This window comes from Haemaphysalis longicornis, unplaced genomic scaffold, assembly GCF_048455015.1.
Source record: "Haemaphysalis longicornis isolate Haplotype H1 unplaced genomic scaffold, Haemaphysalis longicornis Haplotype H1 scaffold_9, whole genome shotgun sequence".
NCBI lineage: Eukaryota > Metazoa > Arthropoda > Arachnida > Ixodida > Ixodidae > Haemaphysalis > Haemaphysalis longicornis.
The window spans coordinates 28,214,183-28,238,771 of NW_027526460.1; the positions used below are offsets into that span (position 1 = coordinate 28,214,183).

At 48.1% G+C, this 24,589-nt stretch overlaps 1 protein-coding gene across 1 annotated transcript in view; it reads right to left on the reverse strand.

The window, feature by feature from the left end:
• The window catches only part of LOC144151455 (uncharacterized), a 106,961-nt gene that overhangs the window by 20,086 nt on the left and 62,286 nt on the right, over window positions 1-24,589 (reverse strand). Inside the window, exons 9-11 of the mRNA XM_077682505.1 lie at window positions 21,963-22,017; window positions 21,425-21,558; window positions 1,433-1,558 (exon numbers count right to left, since the gene is read on the reverse strand). Of these exons, the coding sequence (XP_077538631.1) occupies window positions 1,433-1,558; window positions 21,425-21,558; window positions 21,963-22,017 (315 nt within the window). The remainder of the gene's footprint in view (window positions 1-1,432; window positions 1,559-21,424; window positions 21,559-21,962; window positions 22,018-24,589) is intronic.

The window sequence follows — 24,589 nt, forward strand, 5'->3', positions numbered from 1 at the left end:
ATACCACTGAGAGGTGAATTAATAGATGCATCCAGAAAATGTGTGTGCGCTAGCTGGAGCAATGCGCTTGGCAAGCATTTCTACAACGTGTTAAAATGTTGTGTACTTTATTCACGGTTAATTTCAAGAACGCATGTTCAACTCCATTTCACTGTACAGATTTTTATCACTACCGGCCATTTCTCGCCTTACGGTGCTGTCAGACGTTCCCTAAAGACCATTCCACTACATTCGCGCAATACTGCTACAAAGTCATATTTAGGGCTCTATAGCCACAAAACAACAAAGAGATTGCAACATCTTATTCAAACAGGTGATAGAGAACAATGTGAGCTTCAAGTTGAGAAAATTTTTTAAAATTCGAAAATTCGAAAAATTTCATAATTCCGAAGACCGAATTCGGAACTGACCTTCAATGCACCGCATTTTTCATATTAAACCACCTCTTTGACATACACTAAAATTTGCACGAAGAATGGAAAGGGACGGAGAAATAATACCTGAAAATGTTAGCTCCCTGGCTTTCCTAGCTACACAAGAACACGGCCCGAAATTTTGGCAATTTCTGAAAAAGTGTCAAGTGTGTAATTTTTTACTGAAAATAATTTTTCTTGGGATTACAAAATAAGTCTTCGAACTCATTTGAAGGTATCCAAAGTCTCCGCCGCAAAACCTCTGTGGCAATTGGCTGCTATAGTTTGTGCTTTACAGCCGTAAAAGCCTCGAATTTCTCGTGACTTGTCCACCGCACCTGCCACAAGAGGCCGCTATGGGAATTTTTTTTTAGGTAGGCGAATATTTGGTTTTACGGAAAATAACCGCAGATATGTTTTGCCCTGTTAAGAAAGGGCTACATATTCAAATTTCGTCAAAATTAAGAAGTCGACCGGACACTCCTGTCTGATCTCTCGAGAAAACACCCGGCAACTTTTTCCGGTCACCATTCCCCGCAGTACAGCTGCACCCGGAGTTCATTCAATCGCGCATCTGGCAGCATGTACTGACCTTTCCAGCTTTTTTACACGGAAGTGTTTTCTTCCGGAATTCACGAAGACTTCGGGGACGTCCTATCCAAACAACAAAGCAAGCGACCCGTAATGGGTGCACCCTGCACACAGGGTCTTCTTGGGGGGAGCAAACTTTAGTACTACAGAGTACGTTATACTTAGGGTTGTTCGTTCTCGGGTTTTATATTTTAACACTAGAGTGTTTTATGCCGCGATACCCCAAGATTTCACTGACGTCATATGCGTCACGGAAATGACGCCAGTCACCTTTGCCAAAGCGACCCGCCAGCAGGACGTCGCTCGCCAAGCACACCCACAAGAGAGCCTCCAACCCGCAAATCATGCTCAGCTGCAGATTTCGCTGTACATTTCACTTTCTTGTTTTACAGATTCCTACGACAGAGAAATCAACCACAGTTTTTTACCTCTATCAGTCTCTCCTGGGCGGGGTGCAGTCGCAGCGTGTGGGCTTCGGCGTACGCAGCAGCCTGGGGGCACACGACGTCCTTCTTTGGTAGAAGCAGTTTGCCTCTTGGCGGAAGTTGCGGATTCTGGAAACAAAATACCCTGTCTGCTTAAACGTTAGCATTGTCACAAAAGCTGAACAACTGTCAGCCCCAGCTTCACCCGCACACATTGTTGGAATGGCGGAGTCCCCGTGGATCGAAACTTCTACAGCTGCACAGGCACAGCTGAGCTAGTCGGTCACAGCTGAATGTCAAGCCTTGGTAGTTGGTATGGCTTCACGCTCAGCACCAACGCAAAGAAAACGGACAACAGCACTGCCCCTCTGCCCTCCCTTGCTCTCGCCTCATTCGCCTTGTCCTGGCCTTCAATGTTGCGCCGCTCAGTTGAATAGCCTACAGCTCCGTAATCAGTGCTAGCGCGTAAACGCCTTCTGCAAAATACGGAGTGCTCCTAAGCCAACAATGCCCGCAGTGGACAGCCTCAGAAGGATTGTCATGGGGGTGTCACTTCTTTCTCGCCGACGGTAAAAGGATGCATGTAACTTTTAATTGTGCTTCATGGCAACAGCCGTGAGTACGGGCGGTCATTGTATTAATGACCACGCCGCTATTTTTCATGTTCGTAGGGGCGTCCCAACATCGTGGCTTTTCTAGGTTCACCGTGGGTACCATCGAAGTATCCAGAAATATTCCACCGTGATGCTGCTAAAGGCAGCCCTGCAGCTGTCGCCGCCCTTGAAGTGCTGTATTTTGTTGGTATGATGGGGCTCAGCTTTTTTTATATTTTTACCTATTTACTTAGACAGGCCACTGCACATTATATATTTAAAGACTAGTTGTTTATTTAGTTGGTTAGTTGGTTGGTTGGTTGGTTAGCTGGTTAGTGTGTTAGTTTGTCTATTAGTTAGCTGGTCAGTTAGTCCGTCGGCCAGTTAGTTGGTTGGCAGGTTATTTATATGGTTAGTTAGCCTTTAGGTATTGGGTGGTTAGCTCGTTAGTTAAGTAGTTGGTTGGTTGGTTAGTTGGTTGGCTAGTCAGTTGGTTAGTTCGTTCAAACAGAGCGGAGGTGTGCGCGCACGCGTTGGTATCAACACAGCGCGTGCCGCCACTCTGGCGCGGCCGTGGATGTTGTACAGCTTTTTTTCCTTGCCTCCCCCATCTCCAAGGATGGAAAATAAAGGAAATATTAAATGTCAATATTCGTTAGTACGTTGGTTATATAGTCGGTCGGTCGGTCGGTCGGTCGGTCGGTCGGTCGGTCGGTCGGTCGGTTGGTCGGTTGGTTGGTGTCAAGTCGGGATGCCGTTTATTACGAACGTGAGTCAAAGTCCAGCCGCTGCCTGCGGCTAAAAGGCGTCACAACAAGAAGCCCCCTCTGATCACAAAACCAGCCCGTACCGGAAAACGCTTCGATGGAGCCATGCGTCGCCATGTCGCTGTGGTTCGATGAGTCAGTTCCTAAATCTGGTCATCCTCGTCGCCAGTGTCGTATCTTTGACGTTTATTGCGGAAGCGAGTCAGAGTCCCGCCGCTCTCTGCGGCTAAAACGTGGCGTCAGAACAAGCAGCGCACTCTCGCGCCAGGGACGAGCGCGCGTGAACCCCGGCCTACGTGAGCGCGTGAACGCCTACCTGGTACATAGCGTTATGTAGCAATATGGCGTCGATGGCTCGCTGGAGTGCTTTATGAGAGTGAAGGCCAGATTTAAGAACTGACGAATCGAGCTAAAGCGACATGGCGACGCACGGCTCCATCGAAGAGATTTCGTGTACGCGCTGGGCTCTGTTGTCAGAGCGGCTTCAGTTCTACTTTGAAGCCAACGGCATCTCAGAGGACACGGTAAAACGTGCCATTTTGCTGACGCTGTGCGGCCCGACTACGTACGAGACAGTATAATCATTGGTGGCGTCCCAAAGAGCGTATCGTATTTCGCCAGCGATCGTATCTCGCCTGCGAGACCACATCGACCCCTGGACTTCTGAACTCTACAATCGCGGTCGTTTCGAGCAACGTTTCCAGCCACCATACGAGTTGATCACGACTTACGTCGGCGCCCTTAAGGTTTAAACGCCGCAGCGCGATTTCGGCAGTGCAAGTCGGCCAGCGGGTCGCGAAGCGACGGATCGGCGAAGCAGGCAACAACGCTTCCCCTCGATGTCATGCTACGTCACAGATCCGTTTGCTGTTTCCAAGATTCTTATCTGCAACAACGTCTCTTCTCCGAAAAAGATGTGACGGTCCAAAAGGCGTTGGACATATCTCTACCCTCCGAGAGGGCCAAGTGGCAACAACAGAGCATCATCAAGACAGCGTCGCGGAGGTGAGTAAAACCGATTTGAATGTGCCTAGGAAGAATTCCGCGCCCCTTGAGATCGTAAGCCCTGTTACCTCTGCGACGAGCAACGCAGCCAGCTTCCTGCGCACAGCGGTCATCGCGTTATCGTTTTTTCAGGAAGTTTGGTCAAATAGAGAATGCGTGCATAAGGAAAGAGGCAAGAGACCACAGAACCGAGACCAACGCGAGGACGTCAACCATGTATCGGCTGCGTCTTCGGCATTAAAGCACCTTGTTGAACTTCACGTTCACGAAGCGCACCTGGTTTTCGCAGTGGATTTGGAGCCGTCACACTCCATCATCAGCGAAGACACATCCCGCTTTGCTTGGCCGTAGAAGCCACCCTCTCTTCTGGACATGCCTGTGGCTCTCTGCACGTGGTCAGGAAAAGGCCTCCAAGCACGGGAACTGCCATTGTCGAGGTTCAGCACACGGGTGCAACCCAGAGCTTACCCTTACTGACTATGGAGAGACCTGGATGCAACCTCCTTAGGCCCCAATTGGTTTGAGCCACTACGTAAACTGTCCCAGGGGGACGAAAGCACCTTTGCCTACTTGGGACGATGCAACCTCCTTAGACCCCAATTGGTTTGAGACACTAGGTAAACGGTCCCAGGGGGACGAAAGCACCTTTGCCTACTTGGGACGGCCATTACGCCCTTGGCAGATGCTACATTTGGACTTTGCTGGACCGCTCGATGGATGAAAATTCATGGTCATCGTAGACCCATACACCAAATGGTTGGAATTGCGGTGCATCCCAAACGTTACTTCGGCAATGGTCATCCTGGAGTTCCGTCGATTGTTTGCTACTTTTGGAATTCCGGAAAAGCACGTCAGCGACAAAGGCACTGCGTTCATAGCAGCCGAAATGACCACCTTTTGAAAGAGCAGCGGAATTCAGGAAATCACAAGCGCTCCATAGAGTCCGGCAACTAACGCCCAAGAGGAACGCATGTTGTATAAACTTAAACCGGCGTTGCCGAGAGAGAATGGTACGGATATCAACCTACGCTTGGACAGATTCCTCTTTAAACAACACTCCACTTTAACAGGAAAAAGCCCAGCACAACTGAAGTTTGGTCGAGAATTCCGGATAAACCTACCGTTGCTGGTGCCGAGTAGTCCCAAGCATTATTCAGAACAATCTGACACTGAAAAAGGATTGGCAAACACACCAGCAAGTTTTCACTAGAAACTTCGGCATTGGGGCCTCAATGGATACCTGGCGGGCTCACCGAGACGAAAGGCCTTCCCTCGCGGTTAGTCTATACATCTACTGGACAGGTTCGGTGACGTCCAGTAGACGTCACCGAACCATTTACGTTTTTTACGTTTAAGGCGGACGAAGTGCCGAGAACAGCCGTAGTTTTTATCGATGCCGTAGGCCTTGACACATAGCGTCCAGAGCTAACTCGTTGCGGAGAAAAGCTAGCGCCTAATGCGGTTCATGAAGCGGAAGAAGGAACCCTGAAGGAGAGACTTGATTATGAAGACAGCACACCCGCTGGGAGCACTCATGGAGGAAAGCCAGCACCCTATAAGGTTGTCGACTCGGAAGAAGGCACAAAAGCATGTATGTCGTCAGCCAGCATTGCAACGGCGCACAAATCCACCCAGGAATAGACGTCGTCCTGCAAGATACAGAGACCGGAACAAGCGGGGGGAAGACTGCTACATAACACTATGTACCGGGCTAGACGTTCACGCGATCACGTACCCCGGAGTTCACGCGGTCACGTCCCGGGCACGAGAGCGGGCTGCTAGCTCCGACGCCTTGTTTTAGCGAAGCCTGCGGCTGGACTCTCACTCGCTTCCGCAATAAACGGCATCGATACTTGACACTTCGTTAGTTATTTAGTGTTTTACATCGTCAGTTGGTAAGTTCTAGTTCGTCAGTTGGTAAGTTTTAGCTCGTCAATTGTTTAGTTTTAGATCGTCAGTTGGTAAGTTTTATTTCGTCAGTTGGTATGTTTTAGTTAGTCAGTTGGTAAGTTTTAGTTCATCAGATGATAAGTTTTAATTACTTGGCAAGTTTTAGCCAGTTAGTTGGTAAATTAGTTAGTTAGTTGTTAGTTAGCTGGCTAGCTAGATAGTTACCTAGTTAGTTTTTTAGTTAGGTAGTCAGGTAGGTACTGAATGAGTTAGTCAGAAAGATAGGTAGTGAGTTGCTGAGGGAGTTAGTTAATTAGTTACTTGTTAGTTCAGGGCAAGTGGCAGGTAAACAGACACCGCACTTACTGAAAAGGTTTAACTGTATAATTTGGCCTCCTTATCCGATGTAGCCTACAAAAATCATGAATACCAACCACCTAACTACGCTGGAAAGCCTTTCGGCATGTTCGCCCGGAAAGAATGAACTCAAGAAATTGAAAGGGTCACTATACACAACGGGTATTGGAAGGGTAGCGAAGGATATACTATGCAGTGCTTCCCTCTGTCACAGAGTCGAGGATGACGACGAAACTAATATAAACTGTTTACGGAAGGACATGGGCCGAGGACTTTTTAAAAATCGAAGCAAGCGAATGTTTTAAATTATTCTATTACTATCCATCAAATCTTTTCAATAAACCAATAACGTAAATGAATACCTGGGTGAAATTCCCAAAAACAGCATGTTGGCGTTCGATATTTTTTGTACGAAAACATTAAATGTCTCATTGAGCGATGTCGCCGTCGTCTTTGGCGCTGACGTTGACGTCGGAAGTCGGAAAACGGCGTTCAGGCGTCCTATCGCATGAGCTGAACGGAAATTTACGCGCAAGTAAAGGACCGCGCTGCTGGGCCATGGCGGGGACTGCACAGAGGAAAGTCGAAAGCGGAGCATGCAGCTGGAGCAGGGACTGCGGTTGTGTGGTAGCAGTGCCATGCCATATCAAGCACGCGTTCCACTGACCTCACCCAGCCGATCAACAGTCACCGACACGAGAAAGCACAAGCCTGGAAGTATAGGCCACCAGTGTTCAGTTTGATACTGATGCTTTCAAACCTCAAGAAGTGCTTGGGTTTCCACGACGTTTCCCGTTTTTTGTTTTTTTAATAAAGTACGAAGCTACGAAATGTTCTTACCATTGTTCAAAGGCACTCGTAGTCGCACTTGAATCTTGGGAGTAAAGATACGGACAGAATGCGAGGCGTGTGACACGATACCTAGGTTGTCGTCTGAGCGCCGTGTAGGCACAAAATTAGCTTGAATCCTCCCGTTCTTGCGGGGGAACAGCATCCGGCGTACCGCGCGCATCCTGCTGCTCATGCTAAGGCTATAAACGAGCATGTACAGAAATGCAGCTGCGTTTGTTCAATACACCCGGTATCTACACCCACTATTTTTGGGGCAAGTACTGAAATGGGATTATTACACTTCATGTGAAAGCACGTGATTCTGCAGTTGGTCGGCAAACCTTCGGCCTACCTCCAGTTTATGCTGTACTTTACAGGAAAGAAGAGTGTATCAGAGTTGTTTTTACTGCAGCACATATCCGGTCGAAGCACGTGATGCCCGCAGACAGCCCATCTGTTAGGCAGCTAGGCAGACGGAAAATGATTATGCATTTGCACCCTGCTGAAAGGCAGGGTGTTATACCAAAGATTCCATTTTATCGGAGCATCAGAATTGCGCGTTGCCCGCGTGGCAAATTCATTTTTTGCTGCTTTTTCGCCCCGAATTCATTCATATAGGTTATCCACCTCACCCTCGCTCTAACCAGGAACGAAAGAGCAACCTGACAGAAACTAAAAAAAACATAATTATGAAATAAAAACATCGCAATTTCCCCTTTACACTACTCGTCACCAAGCTTCACGACACTGCACACAATAGCCCCGGCGGTTTGCTTTGAATTTTTTCCCCTGCAGGGCAGGAGTAGAGCGATTTGTCAGGAGCAGTCGTTGGGCCTCCAAAACAGTTTCATAAAATGGGTGCCTGGAAAGGAATCCGGCGCTGCGGCCGCCCTCGCTGATGGGGAAGGTGCATGGAGGAAGCGCAGTAATTCTTCATTAGGATTGCCACTTTGTTAGTCACGAAAATCGCATAGACTGAATTGCAGAGCCAGCTTTTGTTTTCTTCTATTGATTCATTGTAAGGTTTAACGCGCCAACGATACACGGGCGATGAGGCGCTCCGTAAAGGACGATGGCGGCAAGTAGCACCAACGAAATCCTCCTACCACCCCGCCCACCTCCCAGCTCTTCAGTTGAATAAAGTTTTTTCTCTTCCTCCTGCGTAGCCTTCAGCTTCACTTCTACTTCGACGCCAACAGCATATCGGAGGACACTGGAAAACGTGCCGTTTTGCTGACGGTTTGCGGACTGACTACGCACGAGACGGTAAAAGCGTTGGTGGCACCCCAAAAATCGAGCGAAGATCCTTTTGAGGAGATCGCCTCTCGCCTGCGAGACCACTTCGACCCAACGCCTCCTGAACTTTACAGTCGCGGTCGTTTCCAGCAACGCGACTAGCTACAAGGCGAGTCGATCACGACATACGTCGCCGACCTTAGGGCTTTCACGCCGCAGTGCAATTTCCGCACATCGTTGTTGGCCAGCGCGTCGCAAAAAGGCGGATCGGGGCTGCATGCAACAACGTTTCCCCTCGCTGTCATGATACATTACAGACTCCTTTGCGGTTTGAGAGATGCTTATCTGCTACAACGTCTCTTCACCGAAAAATAGCGGACGTTCCAAAAGGCGTTGGACATATCTCTACACTCCGAAAGTGAAAAGTTGCAAGAGAAGAATGTCAAAGGCAGAGTCGCGGAGGTGAGCAAAACCGGTGCGAAGATGCCTGGGAAGAATCCAGCCCAGCTGACATCGGACAAGCCGTGCTGCCTTTACGAGAAGCATCGCAGCCCATATTACTGTGCACACGGATCATCAGGTTGCCGTTTTTGTATGAACGTTGGCCATCCCTACTGAAACGTTCCGTATATTCGGAATTATGAGAATACGGAGTTCATATGGAATATGCCGCCCCCAAGCACACCGAAAGCAGATGTTAGTATAAGAAACAGGAAATCACATTAGTGTGCGCTGTAAAAACCTTTGGCACAGGTTTCGTGTTTTTATCTTAAATAATAAGCAAAATGACGCTCCGCATGTTTCCCGTATACTCCGTATATACGGAATTCATACGGACAATGATTTGGCGGTTCCAGTAAACTTACAGACATAAAATTGGTGTCACATTTTTGAATAAGTATGCACTATTCCGTTCACGTGTGTTTCTCAAAAATATTCCCTGTTTTGTTGCGGCTTTGAGTCCTTCTAGCAAAATACTCCGTATTCCCATATTTTCGTATATACGGAACTTTTCAGGAGGGATGTTGAGAAGGCGTGCAAAAGAAAAACGCTAGAGACCACAGGGCTAGAACTGACAGTGGTAAGCTACCCGCCGTCCTTCTACCCGTTGCGAGCAATACCGAGCCATTGTCACCAAGCCCAACACGAGGACGTCAACCATGTATTGGCTGCATCTCTGGCACCAAAGCACCTGGTTGAACTTCTCGTTCATGGTGGGCACCTGGTTTTCGAAGTGGATTCCGAAGCCTCACACTCCATCATCAGCGAAGACACATTCCGCCGTGCTTGGCCGAAGAAGCCACCGTCTTTTTGGACACGCCTGTAGCTCTCCGCACGTGGTCAGGGGAAAGCCTCCAAGCAATGGGAACTGTTATCGTGGAAGTGCAGTGCAAAGTTATGATCCAGAGCTTATCCGTAGTGACTATGAAGAGATCTGGATGCAACCTCTTAGGCAGCAAGTTTTTCGAGTAGCTAGGTAACAGTAATCCATGTAATCCTTATGTAATCCATGTAATCTTTGTAATTCATGGATTACCTAGTAATTCATGGTAACAGTACCGGAGAGACGAAGCCAGAGCGCGCTAGCTTACTTGGAACACCCATTGCGCCATTGGCAGACGCTACATTTGGACTTTGCTGGACCACTCGAGGGACAAATGTTCATAGTCATTGTAGACGCGTGCACCAAATGGTTTGAATTGCGGATCTTCCCAAAACTTTACTTCGGCAATGGTCATCCCGGAGCTTCGCCGACTGTTTGCTACTTTTTGGAATTCCGGAAAAGCACGTCAGCAACAACGGTACTGCTTTCGTCGCCGCCTAAATGACCACCTTTTGTCAGGGGAACGGAATTCAGAAAATCACAAGTGCTCCACACCATCAGGCAACTAACACCCAAGCGGAATGCATGATGTATGAACTTAAGCCGGCGCTACCGAGACAGAAAGGTACGAACGTCAACCTACGTTTGCCCAGATTCCTGCGTGAACAGCACTGCACTGTTATCTCGTCAACAGGGAAAATACCAGCACAACTGATGTTTGGTGGCGAATTCCGGACCAATCTGCAGTAACTGGTGCTGAGTAGTCCCAACCTTCATCCAGAACAATCCGACAATTTAAAAAAGGATTGGCAGGCACAACAGCAAGTTTTCACGGAAACTTCGGCAATGGGTCTCGATGGATTCCTTGCGGGCTCCTCGCAGGGAAGAGGTTTCGCTTGCGGTTAGTCTATAGACGTCGACTATAGACGACGAAACTGATATAAACTGTCAAGTTACGGGAGGCGATGAACCAAGGCCTGCTAAAACATTTAAAGAAACAAATGTTTTAAAATATTCAATTACTATCCATCAACTCTTTTCAATCAACCAATGTCGTTAATCTGTAACGGGGTGACATTCGCAAAAACACCATGTGGGCGTTCGATATTTTGTGTACTAAAAAAATTAAATGGCTCATTGAGCGATGTCGACGGCGGCGTTGGCTTTCACGTTGACTTCGGAAGTCGAAAAACGGTGTTCAAATATCCTATCGCGCGACCTTCACCATAATAAACGCACAAGTAAATGACCGCGCTGCTGGGCCACGGCGAGGACTACGCAGAGGCGCGTGGGAAGCGAAGCGTGCAGCTATGGCGTGGACTGCGGATGGCCGGGGGTAGCGACACGCCATATCAAGCACACGGCCGCTGACCTCACCCAGCCGATCAATAGTCACCAACACTTGCAGCGAGGGGCAGGAAGTATAGGCCAGCGGCGTTCAGTTTGATATTGATGCTTTTATGTTCAAAACTCATAAGAAATGCTCGGTCCTCCACGACATTTTCCGCTTTTTTAGTAAAGTATGAAGCTACGAAATGTCCATTGTTCAAGGGCAATCGCAGTCCCGCATAAATCTTGGGAGTAAGGATACCGACTGAATACAGCACGTGTGGCACTATACCTAGGTTGTCGTCTGAGCGCGGTGTACGTACAAAATTAGCTTGAATCCTCCCGTTCTTGCGGGGGAACAGCATCCGGCGTGCCGCGCGCATCCTGCCGCTCGTGCTAAGGCTATAGACGAGCAGGTACAGAAACGCAGCAGCGTTTGTTCAATGCACCCGGGATCTACAAGCACTATTTGCGGGGGAAGTACTGAAATGTGATCATTACTCTTCATGTGGAAGCACATGATTCTGCAGTTGGTCAGTAAACCTTCGGCCTACCTCCAGTTTATGCTGTACTTTACAGGAAAGAGGAGTGTGCTAGAGTTGTTTAAACTCTAGCACATATCCGGTTCAAGCAAATGCTGCCCGTAGATATCTCATCTATTAGGCAGCTACGCAGATACAAAATGATTATGCGCTTGCATCCTGCTGAACGGCAGCGTGTTATACCAAAGATTCTATTTTATCAGAGCGTCAGAATTGCGCGTTGCCCGCGTGGCAAGAGCATTTTTTGCTGCTTCGTTGCCGCGAATCCATGCGTATAGGCGTTTAGCAAAAAGAAATTACCGCTCTCCAATGCAGAAGAAATAAGTAGCTACTGGTGCTACTGAAAGTTTGTCGTGCCATTGAAAATTTCACAGACTGTGCCCGGTCGGAAGCGTAAGTGAATTCGTTGCACAGCAGTATTCTCTTTTGTAGTCACGCATTGTTCCAAAACACAAGATGTTCGCCGGTTTTGATCTTAAAATCCTCGTACATGTTATTTGGTACGCAGGGAACGCATGGAATATGCGTTCCGTGCGTTCGAAATAACATGCACAAGAATCAGATTATGGGAATTGAACCGGCGAAAATCCAAACGTTAGTAAACACGAAAACACCACCTACGTCGTTTTCTTTATTTCTCATTTAACAAGCGGTCTTTGACAAATAAAGTAGACGACACGGCAACACTACTTGAACCGTTTGGCAAAACTTTTACCGCAATACTATTTACAGAGACGTGGTATAATTCCGCATCAAAAGTGGGGACAAGTGGGGACGGCCAAATGGCTACCAGTATTTATCCCGCAATAGGCAGGGTAAACGTGGTGGTGCCCTTTATTGACATGTATGCTTGCGGATACAAACGCACAAAGAGACTTCCAGTCTGTCATAAATGAACGTGGTCTACGTTATGTAATAAAAATCTTTACAGGAGTTACGATTGCTAGTTCTCTACTTGATGTGTTTATTACTTAAACTATTACTATTACTTATGTTGCGCATACAGATATTAGTGATCACCTCGAGGTAAAGTGCTCACTGAAACAAATGATACCTTAATAAAAAAAGCCATGCCAACAAATTATGTGCAGATATCACCCCGGCAAATCTATATATTCACAAACATTCTTCTAAAAAAACACGTGTAGAGTCGATAGCGGTGTGAAAGACATTGCGGAAAACCGAGCCATTTTCACTCACAGCAAATCATTTGGTGGCGAGATTGCAGTGTGTATTTGAGACCCCAAAGCACATTAAAACAAAACGCAAAAAAATGACTGACTCCTACCCGTGGAAGCCTAACTTAGATCTTTTGACTATCGTAGTCACCTGCCTATAAACAATACACGAGATCTTATTGGTTTACGCTGTTTTCGTGCCCGCGCGCGAGCGCACGCACACGCACGCACGCACACACACACGTGCACACGCGCGTGCATGCACGCACACACGCACACGTGCACACGCGCGCGCACGCACGCACACACGCACACACACACGCACGCACACGCACACGCACAAACGCACACGCACAAACACACACGCATGCACAGACACCCGTATACACCCACACACACACACACACACACACACACACACACACACGCACATACCTGCATACACACAGGCACAATAAATACCCAGAGCTTTCGAAACAACTCAAACGGCAGAAAATCATACTTTCGCCAAGTAATATCACGCGAAAATGCTGTAACAGCGAAAAAACAATTCACCCCGCTGGAATTCACTCTGCCCGAAATGTGACAGAATTCTGGGCTATGGCATTCTGCTTTCAAACAAACGACCACTAAAGCTCCGTGCAAAGACAATCGTAGCTGTTAAACAACGTACGTTAGACAACTTTGTACTTGTAGGATCGAGCCAAAACACATCGACCACATATTGAGTTTTTCTGGCATGAAAACGTGACAACGAGGGCTGATTTACAACTCAAAGCGCAGGCAGCGTAGGCCCGACGAGTGTCTCTTCAGCCAACGCCGGCGTTGCTACAGCCTTAGGCTAAGGCCGCCACCTCGCGGCGTGAACAGGAGGTAACAAAATTACTCCTCTCCGCCTGGCTCCGCGCCGGAAGGGACGGCCGGCGCAAAGGCGCGGCGCCAGCAGCAGATCGCGAAGGCCACGGTGTGCCGTCAGTGTTTACGTCGGGCTTCGCGGGATGCCGGTACTTGTATGTACAAAGTAGAGTTCCTGTATATCGCGTAGGGGAAGAGTTGCGCGTCTGATTGCCACATGCCACCATTTCCAGTTCTACAGGAAAGCCCGCTTTCACTGCTGCGCACAAGACCCCGTATTCAGTCAGTTCTGCTCAACTGAGCATTGGCGGTTGTGGAAGCGGCGGCAGCGGCGGTGGCTCAGCTGATAAGCAGCCGAGAATCGTGCGCCAGTTTTTGTCCGGCCGCTCCTAGCCACTCCTCCTCGCCGCTGCCGCTGGCGCGGCTGCCTACATGCGAGAAGTGTGGCTTTCCCGCACAACCTGGAACTCAAGATGGCGGATGGACGCGCAACACTGCTCCCCTAGGGGAGATATATACAGGAATTCTAGTGCTAAGAACATGGTGTGTGTTGGACGTTCCAACCTCCAGCAAGCTGAACACAAAGTAATGCCTCGAGTCCAATGCGGGGGCGGTTAATAACCGATCTGCTGACACCACCTTCGAAAATCGGATTGAAACGGTACAGACAATACACGCCGGTGCTTTTAGATGCAAAGCATCTCTTAGTCGACCCTCCGTCGTCCGGCGTCCGCACCTCTCCTCCTCTCCACAACAGCTGTGATAACGCCGCTCTCTCTCCCCTCCTCCTCTCCCCACCACCTGTGCGCTAGTGCGCGCTGCTCCTCCTCTCCACACCACCTGTGCGCTACGCGCGCTGCTCCTCCCCTCCCCTCTTCCTACCAGCTGTCCAATCACGCGCATGCGCGCTGCTCGTCCTCTCCACTCCCTCTGCTCTGCAAATAAACACGGCCCACGCTCCGCTCAGTTGCTTCTTCGGTACTGCGCCGTCCGATGACTGCAAATGGACGCCAACGATTCCGTCAGCGAACTGGCTGGCACACCTTCAACTAGCGCCAGCCAGCACTCTGTCAGAAAGACGAACACCTCCGAAGACAAGGCTGCACACAGGAGAGCTCGCGACGCCGAACGTAAACGGCAGCGTCGAACAGCGGATTCCTTGCTTCGAGAACGAGAAGCCGCTTTTAAACGCCAGCGGCGAGTAGCTGATCCAGATGGCGTTCGGCAACGTGACAACGCCTCGAAACGCCAGCGTCGAGCAGCGGATTCCTCGCTTCGAGGACGAGAAGCCGCAAAACGTTCCCCATTACTCGATATATAAAGAAATTTAATACGCTGCTACTCGTGTCTTTACTCTAACAACCAATTAACACGCTACTACTCCACGGCTTTGCATCCCCTCAGGGTTCCCACGTGGGAAGATGGTGTAATTTTTTTTATTTCTTCAGCGTGTGGGCGCAGTAGCACAAGCTGCGCCATGTCCGTGGCGCATCGGCCATGCCCGTGACCGTTTCTAGTGTTCCCAAGCGAAGAAATTGACAGCTAAACTTTCCCATGAATACCACCTGTAGAAGCGAACGTAAGTACGCGGACTAAGGTTGCAGCTAACAGTGGAACACTTTCTTTGCTGCCAGTCCTCTTAGATGGCGCCACTATACCGCTTGGAACCGCTGTCCATCCTGGCTTTCTTTTTGACTACATTTGTGCTTGGATAATGTTTGTTACGGTTGATAGTCGATGTTCCGTGAAACATCGGGTATGCTCGACAAATAGAGTCACAGGAGACAATGTCGTGTGTGCCAGTTGGCCGGTGTAAGCGCGACGCGTCGGATGGCTGTGCAGCTATAACCGGCACAGTTCGTGCAGTATAGGCACTGGTCTACGTGTGCGTTCGTAATTTCTATTGTTTACCCCATCTTTATTGCTGCTATAAAAATATTCATTAATTTTAAGCGCAAATACCTCATTCTGCGAGATTAGAGCCCGTGTTTATTTGGTTCATTTAGCAAGGTCGCCACCCTGAAAAACGATAAACCCCGTGGTGGCTCAATGGCCTAGCTGCTGAGAATGGGAGCAAGGGTTCAATACGGCCGCCTCTGGCGGTACCGAACATCAGGAGCCCAATTGTCTTCCATGTGCCATTTGCCATGTTCGAACGAACCTATTTGAGTAATTTACACTTGATGAGATTATGAGGCTTATGCGTTTGCACACCTATCGAAGAATTGCAAGATGCGGGTGGCGAAGGCAGTGTAAAGTGACTGAAAGGACCTTGCAAGAGCTCCACACCCCGGGCGTGCTCTTATCAGTCGCTTAACTCTTTGAAGTGGAATGTGATGCCTTTTATGGGTGTTTTGTTGGGCAGCCAGAGAGGCTTGTGATAGGCAACGGCGTAAGACGAGAAATGGCGTCCACAGCCGGCGAGTAGGTACACCATGAGATACTCAGCAATGACTTCGTATGAGTCCGTTTATGCTGTAACGGATATCGTCGAGGTCTCCTAGAACCACTCCTCAAGCGTCCTGAATAGACACCCTCGGTGCAAAGCATGGAACAGAGAATCCAAGGTGGGCATGCAGCATGTAGCTCTCAGGTGGTTCCGCGGTGGCGGCTACTAGAAGACAACAATACGACGAGCGAAGCGCACTTGCAGAGAGAGATACAGTAAACGTTTCTTGTCAGAGAATTTGCGGTGTTCTTGTAGGAGTGGTACCCACTTCACAGGAATCCATGAGCTGCCCTAGCACCGGCTTCCCTCTCGGTGAGCAGGAGCTGGTCCAAGAGGCAGGGTCTGGACAGCAGTGTCTCCCACTGCCCTTGAGGATTTGGGATGCAGGGAAGAGGTGGAAGGTGCTTGTTATTTCTACACTGTAGGATAATATGTCTTAGTGTGCCAGACTCTTGGCAGTATTTGCATTCTGCTGGATATTGGGTGGAGGATATCCGGTGTAGCCTAATTGGATGCGGGAAGGTGTTTGTTTGTAGGAGTCTAAGTGTTGTTTCTTGACATTTCGTGAGGTTGGTGAGGTAGCGGGAAAGTCCGTAGATTAAGCTTGTAATATTGCATTATTTCGTGGTATGTTACAAGAGGTACAGGTTTCTCTACATCCTCCGGGGCCTGGTAGGCAAGTTCTCGCGCCTTTTGGTGAGCAAATTCGTGCCCTCCATGGAAGCATGTGTAGGCGTCCACACAATCCTTACTTTTCCGCAAGGATGGCACGGGGATTTCGATTCTAGATGCCTGGTATGCTGCTCTCCCAGTTCTGGCACTCCGCTGCGCCCCGAGGTTACCGACAAGCACTTACCGGCCGCATATCCAGAGAAAAATCGGCCTACTGGGTCACGCAGAGGCTTGGACACCGCTTTCGCAACTCGGGCGTCCACACCAACACAATATATATCTGAGGTCAGAAAATGCGCAGCCCTGCAACAACCATCATTGTCTCTATCACCTGGGATGTAAAATCTCTGCCCCTGCTCTATGCTTCCGAGAGGTGCTTCTCCAATTATCTAACAGTGTCATCCCCTCTTCGGCTCAAGCATCCCTCCGTTCCCCACCCACCGGTTAATCATTACATTACACGATAAGGACGTGTTGATGACGTCACTTTCGCCATGACTTCAGAGGTATTGCTAAATATAAACCTCCCCATTCGTCTTGAACATCTGTATTCATTGACTTTGAAGTCGCCTTGAAACTTTCACGCATAGCTTTTTTGCTGGGAAGCTATCTGAATATTTCCCTGAAAAATATTTCCGTAGAGAATAAATTCGTGGTTGTCGCGCAGATTGTCACACAGTGAAATTCATGCAAAACAAGCACCCGACGCCAGAGACACTCAGTGTTAAAGTGCCCCTCTTTTCGCTTCCGCACTGTAAAAGACGGTGCATGTCACAAAGCTCCGGCCCCCGGGGAGTGGTGAGTCAGGTTATGGCCTCCTCGAGACCACCGCAAGATCTCTGTCGTAGACTTTGCCGCAGTCCCTGTTGGGAACGGGTTGGCGCACATCTTCGACGGATGGCGTGACCTTGAAACCAGAAGCGACCCCTCAATCGATTAGCGCGATTGGCGCGAAAGACCAGTTTGTAGCGAAAGCAAAACGAATGATGTTACCTGCTGATAATGATTTTAAAAAATGTCACCCAGGCGTCCCTTGTCGGGCATAGGCACCCGATGTTGCCTTGTTCATCACAAGGCGCCACTTCGACAATATGTTGTTTCCTCGATGAAGGGTAGGTGGATTCTGGGGAATGTTGCCCTGCATGCTCCACGTCCTGTTGTTGGTCTCGACGTAATAGTAAGCGGTGGCGACGTGTCTCGAGACTTTCGAACCCGGTGGCTGAAGAATGATATAAATGGACTGAAAATGATGCACTCGGATTGTAATCATTAATAATTAAACAATAAAACAATGCATCCCACAGGCTATATCGCCGTGCATGCATTGGGCTTATACTTTATTGTTTCCTGAGACTCAACGAGAAGTTGCTTTTTTTTTTTTTCATCTGTAACTTACAGCCCGTCGGTCGGGGCTCGCAGGCATAAGCGGACCGGTCCCATTGGCCTGCTCGTCACTTCTTCCGGGCGAATGTGACGCCATCAGCGAAAGGGAGGAGGCAGATATCTACGCGCTTGTCCTGGTGCAGCTTCTTGTTAAAAGCTCGCAGTGCCACGCTCTGCGGCGAATTGTCCTTCGGATCGTATACCGTACCCCGCCACAGAACCTGTTGCCAACCAAAAAAGAAAGTAAAGCGGTTAACAAGTGCTAGTCTCAGCACGAAACGTGTACGTACGCGGGTAATGCTTACTTTACGCAGACTTATTTTTTAACACTCCCCAATGTACTTTCATTCCCCCTCTACTTGCCCTTCCCCCGCACTGGGTTTTATGCAGGTGAGCTCCCTACCGAACGCAATAATATCCCCAGTGCACTATCCTGCCTTTGCCTATCACTCGAATTACGGCTACTACAACTGAGAGTGAAAGAGTATTTGTGCGTCACCATGGCGTCGCAGCAACACTTCCGTTCATAAGAGAAGGTGCCGACCACGAATTTCCATTTTATTTTTGAGATCACAGCGCAAACCAGGACGACAGGAAGAGCGAGACACAGCGAGACACAGAGCCTGTGTGTCTGGTTCTTCCTGTCGTCCCTGTTTGTTCTTTGCGCTGGGAGTTCAATATTATGGAACATCAACTCACCCAAGCATCAATTTTCATATTTAAAGAAGCCATGCAGGCAAAATGGAATTTTGTTTTATCCGAAAGATTTCGTGTTTTATAGTGCCCCCAGCGCTTGCCCGGAAGCAAACGATGCTTCATTCACTCAGAAATTAATCAATGTAAGTTAAGAATTTGATTCTCCAGCCAAATCATAGGTTTTCGTAACGTCTGCAATGGCGTCACAAAAACAGGTCTTCAAGCGAACTGTAGTGCCCCATAAGGCTCGCCAGCCGACTGCGGAACCTTGTTTGCCATCAGTCCTCCTAGATGGGGCGACCATACTGCACCGGGCCGTTTTCTGCCTGTGCTCTGTTTTTGACCGTATTCACCGGGATTGCTTTTGTTAAGGGACAAGATAGTCTTTTCGTGGAACATGGTGTTCGCTCTACAAATACGGTCACGTAAGACACCATCGCTTGCGTCAGTCGGCCAGTGTTCTCTAAGACCACCCCAAAGAGCCGCACTTCTGTGCAGCTAAAACAAGCATACAGCGCGCAGTACCCACAGCAGCAATTATCGGAACTTCTACGTTTACGTGTACTTGAGTGACTTCTACTGTTTACCCCATCATTCTTACCTTTATAAAAGGAATGTGCCCTAAATTTAAGCGCAAACCGGCTTGTTCGGCAAGTTTATAAGCCCTGTCTAATTTGCGTTTGCTTTTGCCGGCCTCGGCCAATCGCAGAGCTGGGTATATGATATCACAGGTTCTATTGGAGTAAATGAGCTAGTGGGCGCATGGCCATTGCGTGTTTTTTTTTAATTATGACGCTTATTTGAGTGAAGTTTACGTTAAAAGTAGTGTCAAAGTGATTTTAACTGAGCAATATTTCGAATGAACCAAACTGTTGTTTTGTCTGCATGGCCCCTTTAAAAATAATGTTTTGCTAGCCTATACGTAAAATGTACTGTACATTTTAATCAGTGCGCATTTTTAGGCTGTTAACATGTAGAAATCTGTATGGCTGTCCGTAACGCTAGACACGATGCTTTCCAGAGGTACACATTAGCTGTGTGACGATTTTAATAAATTCACGCTGGGCAATTCATTTCGCAACATGCCTTTCAGCAGAATGCTTTATATTGTAGACCCTATGGCCTCTAAGCGAAACGTAAGGAGCTGTGTGTGTCTGAAGGTGAGTTCCTAGAGTGAATACTTGCGAAATATTTTGAATGATTGCCACTCGGGAGTTTCTACAATTTTTAACCCGAAAGTGTTTTATTGCGGGATTCACGAAGATTTCACCTACGTCATATCCGTCGCGGGTGTGACGCCAGAACAACGAAGCAAGCGGCCTGTAAAGGGTGCACCCTTGCACACAGGGTCTGCTTCCGGGGAAGCAACCTTTAGTACTAAAGAGTACGCTATACTTCGGGTTGTTCGTTTTCGGGTTTTATGTTTTACCACGAACGTGTTTTATCCCGGGATACACCAAGATTTCACAGACGTGATATCTCTCACGAAAATGACACCAGTACACCTTTGCTAAAGCGACCTGTCAGCAGGACACCGCTCGCCAAGCACGCCCACAAGACAGCCGCCGATCCGCAAAGCATGCTCAGCTGTAGATTTCGCTGCACATTTCACTTCCGTGTTTTACCGATTCCTGTGATATAGGAATCAACCACAGTTTTTTTGTGTTGTCTTCCTTTGCTCAAATTTGGTTTTACACCGCAAAGTTGCCAAGAGAAGCGCCACGGTGCAGTGCGTCACATTACTTCAGACCTCCTCGGGACCTTCGACAAGCACGGAAATATCGCGCACATATTTGTTCTGTTCTTGGTTCTCGTCGCTCTCGAAGAAATGCCCGCCGAGGCAGAGAATCGAAGCCGCGAACTCGAAACCCAACATAGTGAGGCACTGCCTCAGATTCAACTTTGATTTTTGTTTATAGCTGTGTACGCTGCAACCACTCGGCGTAGAAAAATGAAAGACAAAGGAAGCATGTACTTCTTTAGAACAGCATGCCGTCCAAGGCTCTAGTGCGCTATAGGCGGGAAAGGCAATTTTGGGGGGATAGTCAACTTTGAAGTGGCGTGAACAATGTTATTCAATGTAAATACTCACACTTAAAGTCAAATTCATGGTCCGCAGATTCAAGTATACGACTACCACATCGTAGTAGAAGAGTTTGGTGTGATATATGCGATGACGCTTACAAACAGTCCCGCAAGTGCCACAGAAATAGCAATGCTGTTTTTTATCTGTATTAATTTTTTCTAATTTCTCCATTTCACGCCTTATTTTGCTAACCATACATCATCTCCTTCTAGAACTTCGCTAACACTCTTTAAGCCCATTTGTGCTCTTAGCCTGGCGTGCGAAGGGAGTTACGTCTTTCTAGAAAATATGGCCTTGCACGAAAAATACCTTTCCCGAAATACCTCCGAGGAATGGTGGGAGGCCGCTCTGCGAAGCTCGAACCCGGACCTGCGGGCCCGCTTGGTCGCCAGGGCTGCCGAAGTCGCTGAGCTGTTCACGCTGACAGACATCAACACGACCTAACCACAAGTATCCGATTCAAGATACATCATCGCTGATATTCCTCTAAATACAGTTTATTCTCCCTCTATCTATCTGTCTAGAGCATGCCCAACACGACATCTTCAAAAACATCGAACCCCCTTTTTATTTCCTATAAATTATGGCCCACTGTTCTATGAAGTGTTTGTCTACTTCCTGGTCTAATGTAAAACAAATCCCCCACCTTCGACATGTCTTCCAGGGCTGTCGTGTTTGTCGTACACTTAAGCGCAACGAGTCTTACCAAACCAAGCACTAGCGTAGGACTCAGATGTAAGAGCGCACTTCATAACATGGACACTTCATGAACACTTGAGAGAGACACTTGCGCCGTACGTACATTGTCGATGGCGATGAGGCCGTTCGGCTTGACCAGCAACAAGGACCTCTCGTAGTATCCGTCGCAATTATGCTTGTCGGCGTCGATGAACACAAAGTCGAAGGTGCACGCTTGGCCTTCTCTCAGCAACGCGTCTGAAAAGCGTGGTCTGTAATGCGCACCTTAAAAACGTTCGACTGAAATGATGACTGTCGCATGAGTAGGAGATAATTGCATGTCAAGTTTCTGCTCAAATGAAGCAAGTTCAACAAGCAAGGCAAAGAGAAGTCAGTCAAACAGTCTCAGTCAGCCCTTCCCGAAATAATGTTGTCCTAAGAACCGCAAAGCTTAGGTTCATTGTGTTATAAAATTTTATAACAGTGACAAGAACGATATCGAACAAGAGTACAGAGTTTAGGTAAGCACTGTGCTCATAATTGGGCCATGTACCCGCCCTTTAAAGTGTCCTCATTCGACCTGTGAAGTGAGTACGCGCTTTTAGATGTCTGCAGAAAATGCACCAGTATGGATGAATTCGCGAACCATCCAGAAAACTTACCCAGGGAATCAAATGCCGGTCCCAACCTGAGCTGAATCTTCCCTTCTACGCCAGCCTGGACGACAAGAAAGAGAGCGTTGCTGCCGTAAGTACCAGCAGTATAACAGTGAAGTTCACGAGAAATAGCGTATTATACGATCAGTTGCCCCTTACGTGATTCATTCTGTTACAGCTGGTTATCACAGATTTTGCATGTCGGTTAAACATAGCTCTTCACCATGCAAGTAGCAGGTTCCTGCTTAAATGTGGGGTGAAAGGAGAGATGAATGAATGAACGGCTCCACTGAGAAAGGCCGTATGCTGCTTGTATACCCTTCCCATATGGCTCCTACTTTCCAGCCTGGCTTCTTATCTGTCAAGACCAGCTGGAAAGGAGGAGAGAGGGTGGATACATTGGCAGAAGAAATAAAGAAAGAGAGAAAGAAAAAAGAAAGAAAGAAGCAAACGAGCGAGCAAGTAAGCAAGGACGGATGGAAGGACGGCTGTCTCTCATAAACGATGTCATGAAGTGTTCCTGGAGGATGCCAGGGGGGAAGGAAGTTCCCGTAAGGGAGGAAGAATTATGAGAGAACTAGAAACAATATTGAAAGTGTAGATAGATGAAATGGGATGGGGAAAGGTAAATAGACGCCCCATCTCATCGCCAAGGACAATACGCCATACTTGTGCTGTGCAGGAGATCCAGAAGGAGTTTTAAAACTTCATATCGGAACGGGGATATCCCGGGACTCCCCTTTCCTAAGGCGTCGGGGAGAGTATTTTCGGAACCATTTGGAGCTCTGACGTCGTCATAATGACCTCTGACAGCCCCTGGTGACGTCACTTTGCTGGATTTTTTGGTTGGTTGCCCCGGGCCGTCTGCCAACCGAGGACGCGAGCATTCCTGACTCCCGATGCAGCGCCGAGCGGCCTCCGGACCAGAGTTGCAAGTGGATTGGCGGAACTTGGCGTGCTTGCGTTTCCGATAAAGTCTATCGAAGAAGTCTTCGAATTCCCCAACTTGTCAAAATTTTCCTTGCTCCATGGGCTCCATTTTCTTGATCAAAATACCACCAAACCCATTTTAAAATAGACAGAACTGATTTAAAGAAGAACTCAGGGTATTGAAGTTCCGCGACAGGAGAAGCGTACGTACTACAAGAAAAATGCACTTTTAGTGCTTGAGCGAGTCTAGTACTTTTTCCGTGTACTACTTTAGTGGATAATTTTGACTATCTTTAATAACATTAATTAAAGAATACTGGAACCTACTACTATTTCTTTTTTTTATGGTACACCAACGGTCTGTTTTTTTTTAATTTCTCCGAAGCTTCAACTCTCAGTTAAAGCACAAAGTTCCCGGTACTGGGGATGACTAATGATGTTATCAAAGATTGAGAGAGTCATGATGAAAAGAATATTAGGCAATCGAGGGAGTTGCGGCGTTGTTTATGTTCGTGTTGTAAAATAAGTCATGTTCTGAATTATTATATGAACTACCACAATTTAAGTTGAACTCGGGGGGTCAGTTTATTTCAGCATCGCTTGAATGCGTACAAAAAAATGCTTTTTTTCTTATTTTAGCAAGCAAACGCGGCTTTTTTGCACAGCGCTAATGTCATGCAAAAAAGCCAACACGGAGCAGCTCTTTTAAGGCCTTAAACTTGGCGCTACCCATTGATGTCACCAAGGGTGCTCATGTGACGTGGCGACGTCAAGTTTCAAGCGGTGTCAAAAATACCCTCCCGGGGCGTTGCGTCAATTTCACGATGATGAAAATGTCTTTATTTGCGCGCGTACGCACGAACAGAGAGTTTTCTGAATAGTCCGGGCGTATATCACACTTCGTGATCAAAATCGTCCAGCAAGTGTCCGCTGATGCGTAACTGAGATTGAGATCTTTAACTTTCATCCCGAGCGCCCACGAAGCTCAGGCTCACCTTTTAACAGCGAGCTGTCGTTACTGGCCGTACGCTCGGTGTTCTGCGCGCCGAAAACTCCCCGGGAGGATCGCTATCACGCAGACGTCGTGCAGATGTCGCAATACCCACTAGACAACAGAAAGACACGTGATAGCGGTCGCCGACATTCCAGAGGAGCGTGCCCATGCGCTCAGCATCGTACAAGAGACCTCGCGCGCAGCGTCTTCGCAATTCTCGGCATGGCGGAAAAAGAGGCCGCGATCTGAAATTCAGGCCGTGGTACTGAAATTAACTATGTTTACGTGAATGCTCGCCTAAAACAGCTTTTTGATTCAAGTCTTGCGCCTGAGTGCAAGCTTCCCAGGATTTCTTTTTCAGCGTCCAAATCTATTTAAGGAGTCTCTGCAACACTAAACGCGTTCATTCTTTCCGTTGTGTCTGTGAGAATTGTGAAAGGTATAGTTATCGTCAGCACGGAGCGGCACTGCGTGATTAGCTCGTCGCAGCAGATCCGCCTTGCGTTTCTGCTTTGCCTTTGTGGCATTTTAGGCAACATTGCTATCGATTTCGTTTATTGCTGCAACTGATATGGACACCGCCAATAGCCGTTACGCCACTCCAATGACGTCATTCGAGAGCTTGAGCGCCAAGACCAGGAAAGAGATAAATCTTCTGCGCAAGTTTCTTTTTTAGTTATCTGATTGGCATTGAGCGTTTATTTTTGGC